Source organism: Mytilus galloprovincialis, chromosome 5 (assembly GCF_965363235.1).
Source record: "Mytilus galloprovincialis chromosome 5, xbMytGall1.hap1.1, whole genome shotgun sequence".
In the NCBI taxonomy this organism is placed as follows: Eukaryota; Metazoa; Mollusca; class Bivalvia; order Mytilida; family Mytilidae; genus Mytilus; species Mytilus galloprovincialis.
In genome coordinates, this window is record NC_134842.1 from 69,111,722 (window position 1) to 69,125,722 (window position 14,001).

The 14,001-nt window shown below is 31.5% G+C and overlaps 1 protein-coding gene across 1 annotated transcript in view; it reads left to right on the forward strand.

Moving 5' to 3' along the window:
* LOC143074125 (uncharacterized) overlaps positions 1-13,218 on the forward strand; it is a 31,579-nt gene extending 18,361 nt beyond the window's left edge. The window contains exons 5-8 of the mRNA XM_076249670.1: positions 698-1,009; positions 2,776-2,826; positions 3,690-3,764; positions 5,267-13,218. Of these exons, the coding sequence (XP_076105785.1) occupies positions 698-1,009; positions 2,776-2,826; positions 3,690-3,764; positions 5,267-7,983 (3,155 nt within the window). The 3' untranslated portion in view covers positions 7,984-13,218. The remainder of the gene's footprint in view (positions 1-697; positions 1,010-2,775; positions 2,827-3,689; positions 3,765-5,266) is intronic.
* The last annotated feature ends 783 nt before the right edge of the window (positions 13,219-14,001 follow it).

Here is a 14,001-nt window from a genome sequence, read left to right on the forward strand (position 1 = left end):
GTACCTAGACTTGGTAACGTCATAGGTATGCTTTGGGTGTCAAACGTAAACCGGGTGTTTATCTGGTTTTTTGTCGGCCTGATAATGTAATAAAACGATTTGCACACTTATGGACTGTTATAGAATTGTAATACTTTCACAAATCGCGAACGCAAACTTGAAGTAGAACGTGAAGTAGTATTAATAGTGCCGAAAAATTCCTGTTTTGTCATTTTTGTTCAGAGGAAAGGGGACAGTGCTCGCATTATTTTTAGTTAATTTTATATATTCAATTCCAGCATAAAAACGAGCTGAGAGATTGACGGGCGTTTCATGCGCTTATGGTGCAACTCTTCATTCATATCCAGGTGGGACCAATGGTCATGGTAAAATAGCCAATCAACACTGAGGCTGTTAGTTCGAACCCCGGTCGTGCGGGTGCATTAGACTCCAACCTTAATTGACTATAATGTAGGATTGTCAGTTTTTCAATCAGAGGTCGGTAGTTTTCTCAAGTCACTGCCGCTTTCATTTCCTCCACAAATAAAACCTGGTCGCCACAAAATATCGTAAATGCGGTGCTTATAAGTGGCACTAGAACATCAAAACTAATCAAACATCAAATGAAGTGTTAATTTTGTATTTATTTCCGATTGCTCTATGTTTGCCAAGTTTTTTGGTTCCTGTTATTTTCAGTTCTTTTCACATTGTTTTGTAGATGTTAATGACAATGCAATACGAATACAGAAGAATTACACACTGCTAGTCAATAATATAGTCTCAACAACTGATGTTACAGACTACTTAATTGGAGAGGATATAATGCAGCACGAGGAACGAGAGGAAGTTTGTGCCTCTGGACTTACAACAAATGAAAGCAATAGACGTCTCTTAGATAAATTATTGTACAAAGACAGACATAGATACCACCAGTTATTGAAAGCTCTTAGGCATGCAGAGTACTTACAAATTGCTAATGAAATTTCAAACACTGATGTGACTGAATGGGATCACAAACTGTATCGTATAGGTAAACAATTCTTACATATTTGCATATCTACAAATACTTAAAGTGGGTTGGTTAGTTAAAATTGTTTCCATTGGTTAACACTTCGGTAGACCATGTTGCCGTGACAGATTTATGGAACTAAGGGATTCATGCAAAATGATATTAAAAATAAACAAATACCCATCTGTTATTTTCATTGTCATGAATAGCAGTAGGAAATAACGCGTTAAAGCTTAAAGAATGTTTAATTTTTAAAAAAATTCACCGAAACTGTTTTTAAAGAGCATTGCACATTAATGTCATGGAATTAATTATGTCATACGTATTAAAACTCTCAATATGAAGAATATTCCGTTTCTTGTACGCTTCAAATTTGAATGATATATAATTTAAATATTTCTTTTTAGTAATGAGTATCAGATTATATTGCATTAATCGAAACGTCAATCGTTTTTAGACAGTAAACAGGACTACTAGCTCATTTGTTACAAAATTGTGCCTTTGAATGTGAATAGTTAACAATGAACAAAATATGTAAATCAACGGACTATATTAGTTGTTGAGTCAATCGCCCCAGTTACTTCATTGGTAACCTCTTGAAAACAAATATTTACTCCTATAATATTGTGTTAAGTAAATGGTTACTTTGTGTATCTACAAAGTTTACTCTTATAATAAGATTTTGCATCATCACCAGGTCAGTTTAACGTTAAAGCTTAGAGCAATCAAGTTTTGTATCTCTAAACTTTGAGATTGTGCTCATCAGCATTGCATCTGGCTAACCAGACCCTTTCCAGACCAGAATACAGGTCACTTTCAAATTTTACGAAATCACATTATTCCAGTTTTGATGATGTTTTAATAAGAATTTCGTTTGATTTTAGTGTTCAAAAGGGATGTTAATAAATAATGTCTACTTTACTCAGATTTTTTAGTGTAAGAGACTTAGATGTATGCCTATTAGTCAATTAGCAAAGTAGAGAAAATTTTCTGGTGATGGCCAATATGTTGTAATACATATGCTGTTTACACGCTTAGCTAAGTTCGTGTTTCTGCTTTATAGAACTTTCGAGATCATTTTATCTTGTTTTAGTAATATACAAATAAACACCGATATACATTATTAGATCCTTTATTTTATTAAGTTGTATTATTCAGCATCAATAATATAGACATATAAATTTTATTTTAAAATGTAATGAACGCCAGATGAGAAACAAATCGAAGTGTTGGATATTTGCATGTGTACGTACGTGCTTTATTGATGTACGAAATGCATGTACTACCGTTACATTTAAATATCTGATGTTTTTTTCATTGTGTTATAATTTAATTTATGATGTAAAGCGTCTTCTGATTGGCTGACGTTATTTTGTTATCAGCCCATAGACACAATTTAGTCATGTGACCGTGACGTCATCAACGCTTTTTCATGGTTTTCTACGGTTTAAAATGGAATTTAGAACTAAATTATAAGAAATGACTGTAATTTTTTTCTGTCTATTCGAAATAACATAAAAGATTTGGTGCACACTGTTAAATAACCCGCTACGCACGTTATTCAGTGTGCACCAAATTTTTATGGTATTTCTTCATAGACAGAAAAAATATTACAGTCATTCCTTAAATAGACCTAGTACATTGAACCATTTCTTTTCAGATGTAAAAATTGGTATACATAACTTTACTATATTTGAAGCTGTCAGTAATATACATAAAACTTTGAATTTGGTAAAATGCAGTTTTTGTAAAATGTTATGAACTACAATTTGGCAGCTTTATTGTAGGGATAACGAAGTTCAGGGACAGACAGGACACCAAAGGAGAAAATTTCGATGGTAAACAATTACTCTATGTATATACTTTTTTCAGGTTTCGACAGACAAATACTTGTTGTTGTAAACTATTTTAACTATGATATACACATTACTTAGATGTCTTTAATATTTTATTAAATACATGATATGATGTGTTTCGTTTTGTTAAACATGTTAAAGAATAGACAAATATATTGGCAGATGTATGTTAAAAATCAAAATAATAGTGAGTTATGTGGTTCCTTCCATATTTTACTGTGCTGATTGTCTTAATTACATGTATACACAATGGTAGAAATCTTCACTTTTGTATTGCTAAAGGATGTTTTCATTAGAGTTAAACACACTACTTATTGTTGCAGATGTTGAAATGGGTCACATGTTTAAATTCCCGGTTGTCAATTCAAGGAACGTTAAAGTGTCAGTATGCGATAGCTTATAAAAGTTTCTGACCGTCTTAGTAGTTTATGTTGATAATTTGTTGTTATCCGCCTTTGTGACAGCAATTTATATTACACCTTTTGAAAAAAAACTCAAACGCTTAGTAGTATTTGCTTTTATTTAGAATTCACAAAAATGTAACATCATTTTCATTAGATTAGATGCGGAGCATATTTTACAACAAAGTAGCAGTCATATTGCTTTGTTTTGGCTTTCCTACTCAACTCAGACCCTTAAACTAATGCATTTCAAATTTCAATGTTTTATATGTTTAAACAACATGTGTCGGATTATTTATTACCGACTTGCACTTTTGCCGTTTAGTATTATACATGTTGATTGTATTGAAAACAGTTTTTTTAAATTAAGAATTACCATAATAGTACACAACATGATGAGAATGTTAATATTGAGAAAAACAAATGATTAGCTTCTTTTTCTAGATTTTCAGTTCATTCGTTCCACAATAGAGAAACTAGCAAGTACACAAGATGATGTTATTCCTAAAAATATTCTTGGTAAGTTTTTTTCAAGTAAAAAAACCTGCTACTATATTCAGGATATTAAAAAAATTAAAATCACAAAATTAAAAGGTAAGTTATTAATCAAAAATTTCAAAAATAGGGTCACATCAGTCACCATTGTGTTATCATCTTAATCACTATAATAACAATCCAATGTAACAAGGAAGCACAAAAATGCATACATCAAATAAAATCTCTTCATTTTTTTCCTTTTTTTTATTTTTATAGTAAACGATTTTATTTATCTAAATTTAATCATCATAAACAATAACACAATCGCGGGAGTGAGTATTTATCTAAAAAATACAAAAAATCGAAGAAACAAAGTACATTGCCAAAAGTTTAGTTAATTGCAATCATCAATACGATTAATTTAAAATTAGGTAAATGTCAATAGAACAACAACCAAAAGAACAAAACAAGCTTAAAAGTAACTTGAGTAAATTGTCAAAGGTGTGTTCGGAATACAAAATAATCAAAATGAAAGAAACGTTACAAAACATGATGCGGTTTTTGACGTGTACATATATTCACGTTAACACTTTCGCCTGTTCACAATTAATTCACTCAAAACAAATAGTTTAAGCCAAGACATTTAACTTTAAACTCATACTGATACGAGTTACCAAGACAATGACTATCTTCAACTTACTAAATAGTTTTTTCGATGTGTTTGGTTAACGATCAGTCAATTATTGTTGTTAAACATATCATCATCAGTCCTGTAAGTATGTGTGACAGACTCAACTTACCTGGAATATCGTTAATTATTTATCAGCTTCAAAGTTAATATAAATAATTGATTGATTGGCTGCACATTGTTTAGTTGGACATATGTTTCTATAGCTAATAAGACATGAGTGAGATGTCTGAATTTCCGTTTAACAAGATGCCAAAATATTGTTTTTGTCACTGGGAACAGCTGAATAATGAAAGTTAAAGGGTTCTATCGATAACAGATTTAACTATTTATATAAATATGAATTTATTAGAAGATCACACTTCATATCTGTAATTCCGTGTGTAACGACGTTTCAGCCTGTAGTAACACCATTGTCTTATAGACTTTTAATTTTAAATTAACCATGGTCGGTAAAAAAAACAATTGACATGGATTTAAACAACTAGAGGCAACGGTACAATTTCATCACTGATCGAAAACGTATACCCTAAATTGCAAAATATACAATTCAAACAAAAAAGCCAACAGCCTACTGTATATACCCATAGATAAACGAAAACAAATTGGATATAAATACCAACGACAACCACCGAATAACAGGCTATGGATTTGGGACAGGTACGTACATTATGTTGCATGGTTCAAACGTGTTAGCTACATGTTGTAGTGCTATTTCCACATCCTAAACTTGTACAATTATTTTACATCACAAGATAAGAACTTTCAAACTAAATTGTTTTATATGCTGGTTATCACAAAAGATACTTAAGAACGAAAAATCGATTAACTTTTCTTGTATTTTTTGTGTTTGCAGACCAGTTTGAAAGACGTTTGGAACAGTGGAAGGAAGATGATCACACGTTTGTCAGTATAGAAGCAGAAAAAGAAGTAATGGAAACTATTTTAACAGAAAGTTGTACTATAATCATAGGAAATTCAGGCACTGGAAAAAGTTTTCTTTCGCGTCATGTTGCACTGAAGATGATGAAACAAGGTTATATTGTTATTCCATGTGATAACCCTGGAGATATAAGACAATGGTTTAAACCTGAAAGGAAAACCTTATTTGTGTTTGATGACGTATGTGGGCGATATACTCTTAATCAACAGATTTTCACTGACTGGAAGCAAAGACATGATCACATCAAATCCCTTCTTAAAGACAAATGTTGTAAAATAATTGCTACATGTAGGCTGGAAGTTTATAAAGAAGAACAATTTAACAGTCTGTCAATTTTCAAAACCCGGACTGTTGATTTAAGTTCACAAGCTTTAAAACTGAATGCTTCTGAAAAATTTGCTATAGCTGAAGTGTATTTTAAAGAAAATGCTAATACGGTTTCAGAATTGTCAGAAAAATATGATTTTTTTCCGCTTTTATGTAGTTTATATTACAAACAGAAACTCCAGGAACATGTAAATATAAACAATTTTTTCGGCAATCCTTTTGATACTTTTGCAAACGAACTTGTGGACATGTATAATGAAGGGGAGGCTGGTAAAATAAAATATTGTAGCTTAGTCCTTTGTGTTATGTTTAACAACACATTGAAAGAAGAGTATTTCTCAACAAAAGATATAAAATCACGACAAGTAATTGAAGATTTACTTGATAAATGTGAACTAAATAAAGGCACATCTATTGAACGTTTAAGGAAATCCCTTGAAACACTCACAGGTACATACGTGGTCAAGGAAGAGAGAACATACAAAATAACACATGATAAGTTGTTTGATTTCCTAGCCAAGTATTTTGGAGAGAAAATGTTACAGCTCTTCATTGAACATGTACACACTGGTTTCATACGTGAAAGATTTATTTGGAAGACAACACATGACATGAGCACAAATATAGAGTTTGCGATAATAATACATGATGACCATATTACTTTCTATATAGAAAGACTGCTGAAAGACTGGGACACCGGCTATGTGTGCAATGTGAGTAACAACAGAAACATGAATTATTCTATGTTTTTAGAAAGGTTTATAAACAATTTAAACAAACTTGATCATTCAAAGCAGGAAAAACTCGCATGTACACAAGATATTAACAACACAGACATAGCACTTTCAGGAAGTTGTTCCATGGGTACTGTTGACCTGGTAAAATGGTTGATAAGTAGGAAAAGTGACATAAATTATAATGGAGGGGATGGTTGGTTCCCTTTATTATGGGCAGGTTACAAAGGACATGTTGATGTTGTAAAAGAACTAATACAACATTCCGCAGAAGTTAATAAGTGTAACAATAATGGTGCATCACCTCTGTTTATAGCAAGTCAAGAAGGACATGTTGATGTTGTTAAAGAACTGATACAACATTCCGCAGAAGTTAATAAGTGTTACAAAGACGGTACATCACCTCTGTATATAGCAAGTCAAGAAGGACATGTTGATGTTGTTAAAGAACTGATACAACATTCTGCAGAAGTTAATCAATGTGACAATGATGGATATTCACCTCTGTATACAGCAAGTCAAGAAGGACATGTTGATGTTGTTAAAGAACTGATACAACATTCCGCAGAAGTTAATAAGTGTGACAAAGACGGTGCATCACCTGTGTATATAGCAAGTCAAGGAGGACATGTTGATGTTGTTAAAGAACTGATAAAACATTTAGCAAAAGTTAATAAGTGTAGCAACGACGGTTTTTCACCTCTGCATGTAGCAAGTCATGAAGGACATGTTGATGTTGTTAAAGAACTGATACAACATTTAGCAAAAGTTAATCAATGTGACAATGATGGATATTCACCTCTGTATACAGCAAGTCAAGAAGGACATGTTGATGTTGTTAAAGAACTGATACAACATTCCGCAGAAGTTAATAAGTGTGACAAAGACGGTGCATCACCTCTGTATATAGCAAGTCAAGAAGGACATGTTGAAGTTGTTAAAGAACTGATACAACATTCCGCAGAAGTTAATAAGTGTGACAAAGACGGTGCATCACCTCTGTATATAGCAAGTCAAGGAGGACATGTTGGTGTTGTTAAAGAACTGATACAACATTCCGCAGAAGTTAATCAGTGTAGCATAGATGGTACCTCACCTTTGTGTATAGCAAGTCAAGAAGGACATGTTGATGTTGTTAAAGAACTGATACAACATTTAGCAAAAGTTAATCAATGTGACAATGATGGGTATTCACCACTTTATGTAGCAAGTTACAAAGGACATGTTGATGTTGTTAAAGAAATAACACAACATTCCGCAGAAGTTAATAAGTGTGACAAAGACGGTACATCACCTCTGTATATAGCAAGTCACGAAGGACATGTTGATGTTGTTAAAGAACTGATACAACATTTAGCAAAAGTTAATCAATGTGACAATGATGGATATTCACCTCTGTATACAGCAAGTCAAGAAGGACATGTTGATGTTGTTAAAGAACTGATACAACATTCCGCAGAAGTTAATAAGTGTGACAAAGACGGTGCATCACCTCTGTATATAGCAAGTCAGAAAGGACATGTTGATGTTGTTAAAGAACTGATACAACATTTAGCAGACGTCAATTAGTATAACAATTATTATGCATCACCGCTGTGGAGAGCATGTCAGAAAGGACATGTTGATGTTGTTAAAGAACTCATAAAAAATTCTGCAGAGGTAAATCAGTGTGTCAATAATGGTTTATCACCTCTCTTAATAGCAAGTTAGAATGGTCATAATATTGTTGTAAAAATACTGTTACAATATTTAGCAGATGTCAACCAGTGTAAAATTAATGGTTTATCTCCTCTGTATATTGCAAGTCAGAACGGACATTTTACTATTGTTTAATTATTGTATCAACATTCAGCAAAAGTTGATCAATTTAGTAAAAATGCAACACCACTGCGCATTGTTTGTTACTGCAACTGGATTGAGGCTGAACATGTCCTTCTTCATTTTGATGATGGTGGTAATGCTACGTATCCCCATGGTATGAGGATGGGGCTAATCAGAAAGGATATGCTTAACATTCTTCAGAAGTAAATCAGTTGAACAATAGTAATTATGTATCACCGCTATATATAGCAAGTCAAGAAGGACATTGTGATGTTGTTAAAGAATTGTTACTGCAATCATCAGAAGTAAATCATGGTGCCATAAATGGTGTTTCACCTTTGTATATAGCGTGTCAGGGAGGATATGTTGAAGTCGTAAAGGAACTGCTTCAACACTCAGCAGACGTAAATTTCTGTAACAATAATGGTGTGTCACCTCTATATGTAGCAAGCCAGTACGGTCATGATGGTGTTGTTAAAGAACTTTTACACCATTCGGCAAATATCAACAAATGTAACTATCAAGGTAAAAATCCTCTAACTGTTGCTCAGGAGCATGGTCACTTGGAAGTAGAATTATTACTGTTAGGTAAAGGTGCAAGTCAACAATGATAAACTTTTCTCCAAATTTGTATATTGTTCCTTTTAAGCTGAAACATGTAATGCAGTCTTGTATTAATTTGAACATCAGCACTTGGATAACGATCATGCGTGCTTCGATTTTGACAAATAATAGTAGCACATGTCATACTATGAATACCTGGCCTTGAAGTCATTAAACTTTCGAGTCACTTTTTTGTACTCATACTCCAAAATCAACCAATCGAAATTTTGGGTTTCATGTTTCGAGCATGATTTGTGTGCTCCGTTCACTGAGTAAAATTTTATTATTTCAACCCCTGATAAAAAGTTCTAGATGTAATTTCCTTTTTTTTTTGTACTGCACGTTGCTGTCTCAGTGACTTAACCATCTACATATCCCCTTGTACTTATAATTACATTTTGATTTCATAACCAATGTCACTTGAATATATATTTTTTAGATTATATATTTCTGATGTTAATTATGCATTGTCGGAAATAAATTATAAATTCAGAAGATATGTGTACATTTACCTTTTTTTTACCGTGGACCCTAGGTAGAGGTTTAATTAATTGCAAATTGCAGCTTAAATTTGGACAACTGTACACAATTCAAATTTAATATTATCTGCCGGATTTCAATTTTATTCAGTCAAGTACAGCGTGTTTGAAAAACAAATGAAAGTGGCAAACATTTTTATTAAAACGAAAGTTTGAACCAATGGGCACAGCCTGTCTTAATGTATTTATCGTTTGTTTGGAATAAAAACAAAACTCAAAGTATAGTCGTTGATTGAAATTCCTTGATGTGAAAGTGAATTTTTTATATTATTATTTGTCTACCTTTCGGTCATTTAGTTACATGATCAACTTTGAAAACTATAATGTACTTAGTACATTGTATTTAATTCTGAGACTAGATTCGTCTTTGTTTCTTGTTTCTTGTGATTTAACCGTTGTTAGCCTTAACTCATCAACGTTAACACGACTGATGTCACATGTGGAGTAAGATCTGCTTAATACCCTTTCGGAGTTCTCAGATCACCCCCAGTTATGTTGGGGTTCTCGTTGATTAGTCTGTAGTCTTCTATTTTGTGTATTGTGTATTGATATGTGTCTGTGTGTCTGTGAGTCTTTTTTTCTTTTTTTTACCTATAGCTTTGTCAGTTTATTTTTGATGTACGAGTTTGACTGTCATTATGGTATTTTTTGCCCCTCTTATAATTTTTTTTAGAGTCCAATTCACTGCGATCATTTGTTCAACCACTAATGGATAAGTAAAGACTTGTAACAGTTATATATTACATACTGTTTCAATCAGGTTGATGACTTTCCTTTTAGATTGTGTCAATAAATGTATAAAAAAAAAGGGAAAAACGTTGTAAGTGCTCTTTGGTATACAACTTTTGTTTGATTGTTATGATATGTATATCAACAGTTTTTATCAGATTTGTCCCGACAGTTACTAACATCGTGAAAATCAACAATTGTTTAAATAATTATGTCCTTCGGAAGCATTAATTGTATGGAATGTTCATTTCCCTAAGATATTTATATGAAGTTTAAAAAGTTGTTAGCTATTTACCAGGTACAGAATATGAACAAAACGTAGCACAATGGACTTTGTTCTTGTTTTGACATCTAATTATCCTAATGTCTTTAATATATTGGTATTAAGTATTATTTTAAACATTTTTGAAAGCTGCTTAGTGATCTATAGTTGTTTCGAACCTTGTACTTTTTTGTCTTATTTAAAAATCATACCACATTGACTTATTTTGATGTAACGAAGTTTTATTGTTAGGAGTTCAATAATATATATTACATTGTGATATTGTGTACTTTGTTTCTCAAGAAATGCATGAACGTTTGTAATGAGATCATAATTGTTGATAACTTACCTTATATGTGTTTTGTGCAAATATGTAGCTTTATCTTGTAACCCTTCCACTTTAAAAATTATGAAAATGATTTCTACTTGTATTGTTGAAATCATTTGAATATTATAGAAATAGGAGATATGGTATGATTACCAATATGACATCTTTCCGCCAGAGAAAAACTGATTTCAAAGTAAACAATTATATTTAAGTATGGGAGTCAATAGGGGTAAATTCAGTAAATAATTATACGCCATCAGAAACCGTCCATTTAGGGGAGAGCTTTCTGTATAACACTGAAGTCATTATATTGATTGATAGTTAATTTTTGTAATAGATATTGTTTGATAGATTGACTAAAACTAGAGAAGAAAAATGAATACTTAATGCAATTATTTGTGTTAATAAAGGGTTGAACAGTTATGGGGTCAGTATAGGAATTATGTGCGAATCAACATTATTTGTTAAAATGGTCATACGAATGGCAAAATATGCCTCTTGACTCTTATTTTTGTATTGTTGCAAAAGGGGTTATATTTGTTCTTTGATGAATCATATATTAACAATTATAATTTCTAAAGGTAAACCAGATATACATTTAACATGTGTAATTCAAAACATAGATTTGAATTGATATCAATGGGATATGTCTTAAAAGCCTGACTTCAAGCTTGTTATAGAAGCTGCAAATGGCTTAGACCATTTTCGAAATGTTTAAGTTTTGGTTTAAACTATTATGCTTATTGATGTCAAGATTGGAAAAATGCATACAATACATGCATCAAGCCACTCATATTATATTTGGTATTGAGGATGATGTTAATCATTGGTTATTGTGACACACATCTATAACATAACATTTCTTTGATTAAGATACTCGTTTTAATCATGATATACATTTTTGTAAAAGCGCAATGTGTGTTGCTTACGAAACTTCATAAACAACTGTCAATTTTTTTTCAAACTTGATGTTGACCTTGAGATGTTAATTCCAAAGTTGGTTTGTGTGGTTGATTTACTGCTTTATTAAATAAAAGTAAAAAAAATACCTATGTTTTAAAATCGCATTTTTTAGTTTTCCATGTTTTAGATTTCTTCACAAACATTGTTCTTTCATACATAAATTTTATAAAATAAGAAATGTTTGCCTAATCTCTAACTTGAAAAACACTCTGAGAGCAAAATGGTTCTTCTTTTTTTGAACAACCTGACACAAACAACTTTTTGATATATAGTTAAAAAGAAACAATATTTTCCAATAAAGATACATCAACTCTTCTGTTCAGATTTTTATGTTGATGTCTTTTAAAAGTGTGAACTTTTTTTAGACAATTTTGTTTTAAGTTTTTTAAATCTATGCGCAGCATATTACCTGATAGATGAAGTCAGAAATAATTGATGTCAAACACTCTTTTATTTTAAATATAACATGTTTGTAAAGAAAAACACGTTTTTCAGCTTATAGAATAAGAACAAGTATAACTCCTTGGAATCAAAGAGATATACATTTACACTTTTTTTCATAGAAAAAAACATGATTTTCCATTATTAATTGTGTTTTTTTTGTGGATTTTTCATTAATAGTTATCCTTCATTTGCCATTTATTTCTGAGATATGTAATGTACATTTGTTTACTCTTATTACCCATAGTTTGTACATGTAATCAACGTTATATGTCTGTGTTAAGCTCAGTTGTATTATATGATACTGGATGGAGATGTTGGTGACTTGGAGAATTGCCTATAATATTACCTTTGCAACTTATAAATGGTTACGTTTATTTGTTTAATTTACAAAAAGAGACATTGTGATTCATTTCTAAAATGTATTACTTGAGGTTTTAGAAGTAGTAAGTCATACTCGGATTTTGTAGGTAAATAAAAAAAAATCATCTACATTAAACATTGTTAATGCATATTTTGATTGATTTGGAAAATAGTGAGTTCTTGTCATATGGTTAAAAACGTATATTGCAAGGTGTCACGATATATGTATTTATGTGCACTTATTAGACCTTCACAAGTTATTTTTATGTACTGTTATTCACTTGAAAATTTTTAAAAATTGAATATATTGTCTATATATATATCTATGCTTTATAAATGTAGAAGTTGTATATACTGAACATAGACAAAAGTAAATTTAACAAAAATACCGAACTTAAGGAAAATTCAAATCGGAAAGTCCCTTATCAAAAATCAAACGAATAGAAACCACTGTCAAATTCCAATATAAAACTTTAAGAACTGGTATTGCTCTGTTTTATTTACATGCTAAAATTTTACATTGTGTATTGTATAAATTATAATAGTCTATCACATAATCATGTTATTTCTTAATAAACCTATCAAATACATGACTGGTTTTTGTTCAAGTTTAATTAACTCAGATCTGAAGTCGTAACCAATTTTCATCCTGGTTTCGAGTTTTTGATTAACATATTTAAAATGGCCTCATTTGCATTTGTGTAATACCTTCATAAATATTTCAAAAACGACCTGAACGATCCACTCATTGATGTATCTACACAAATCAACATTATAATTTACAGTATTTCAAAATCTAACATTTGTATATGTACAACTGTAATTAAATATAATTTGGGAGACATAGTTCGACAAAATATAAATAAATGTGTCCTATATCAAACATCTGTAGTGATATATATTGTCAATGATTAATTAATCCAACAAAGACAAAAGCTGTTGTATTCAGTTGTTTTTCAAGGAAATGATTTACAATATCAACACTTCCTCCTATCCTTGTTGGATCAACTAATTGTCCTAGAGAGCTAAGAAAGGTTATCAAAGGTACCAGGATTATAACTTAGTACGCCAGACGCGCGTTTCGTCTACATAAGACTCATCAGTGACGCTCATATACAAAAATTTATAAAGCCAAACAAATACAAAGTTGAAGAGCATTGAGGACCCAAAATTCCAAAAAGTTGTTCCTAATACGGCTAAGGTAAGCTATTCCCGGGAAAAGAAAATTCTTATTTTTTCGAAAAATTCAGGAAATTTATAAAAATGACCATATAATTGATATTCATGTCAACACCGAAGTGCTGACTACTGAGTTGGTGATACCCTCAGGGACGAAACGTCCACCAGCAGTTGCTTCGACCCATAAGATATTTTAGTCACTTTAAGTTCGTCTGTCATCCGTGGTCCATCGTACAAAACTCTTCTGAATCAACTTGTACAATTGTTATCAAACTTGCATGTATATAATCATCTTGTTTAGTTATCAAGTTTGAAATTTAAACCGTTCATCCCGCCTGTCAAACAAAATGGCTGGCATG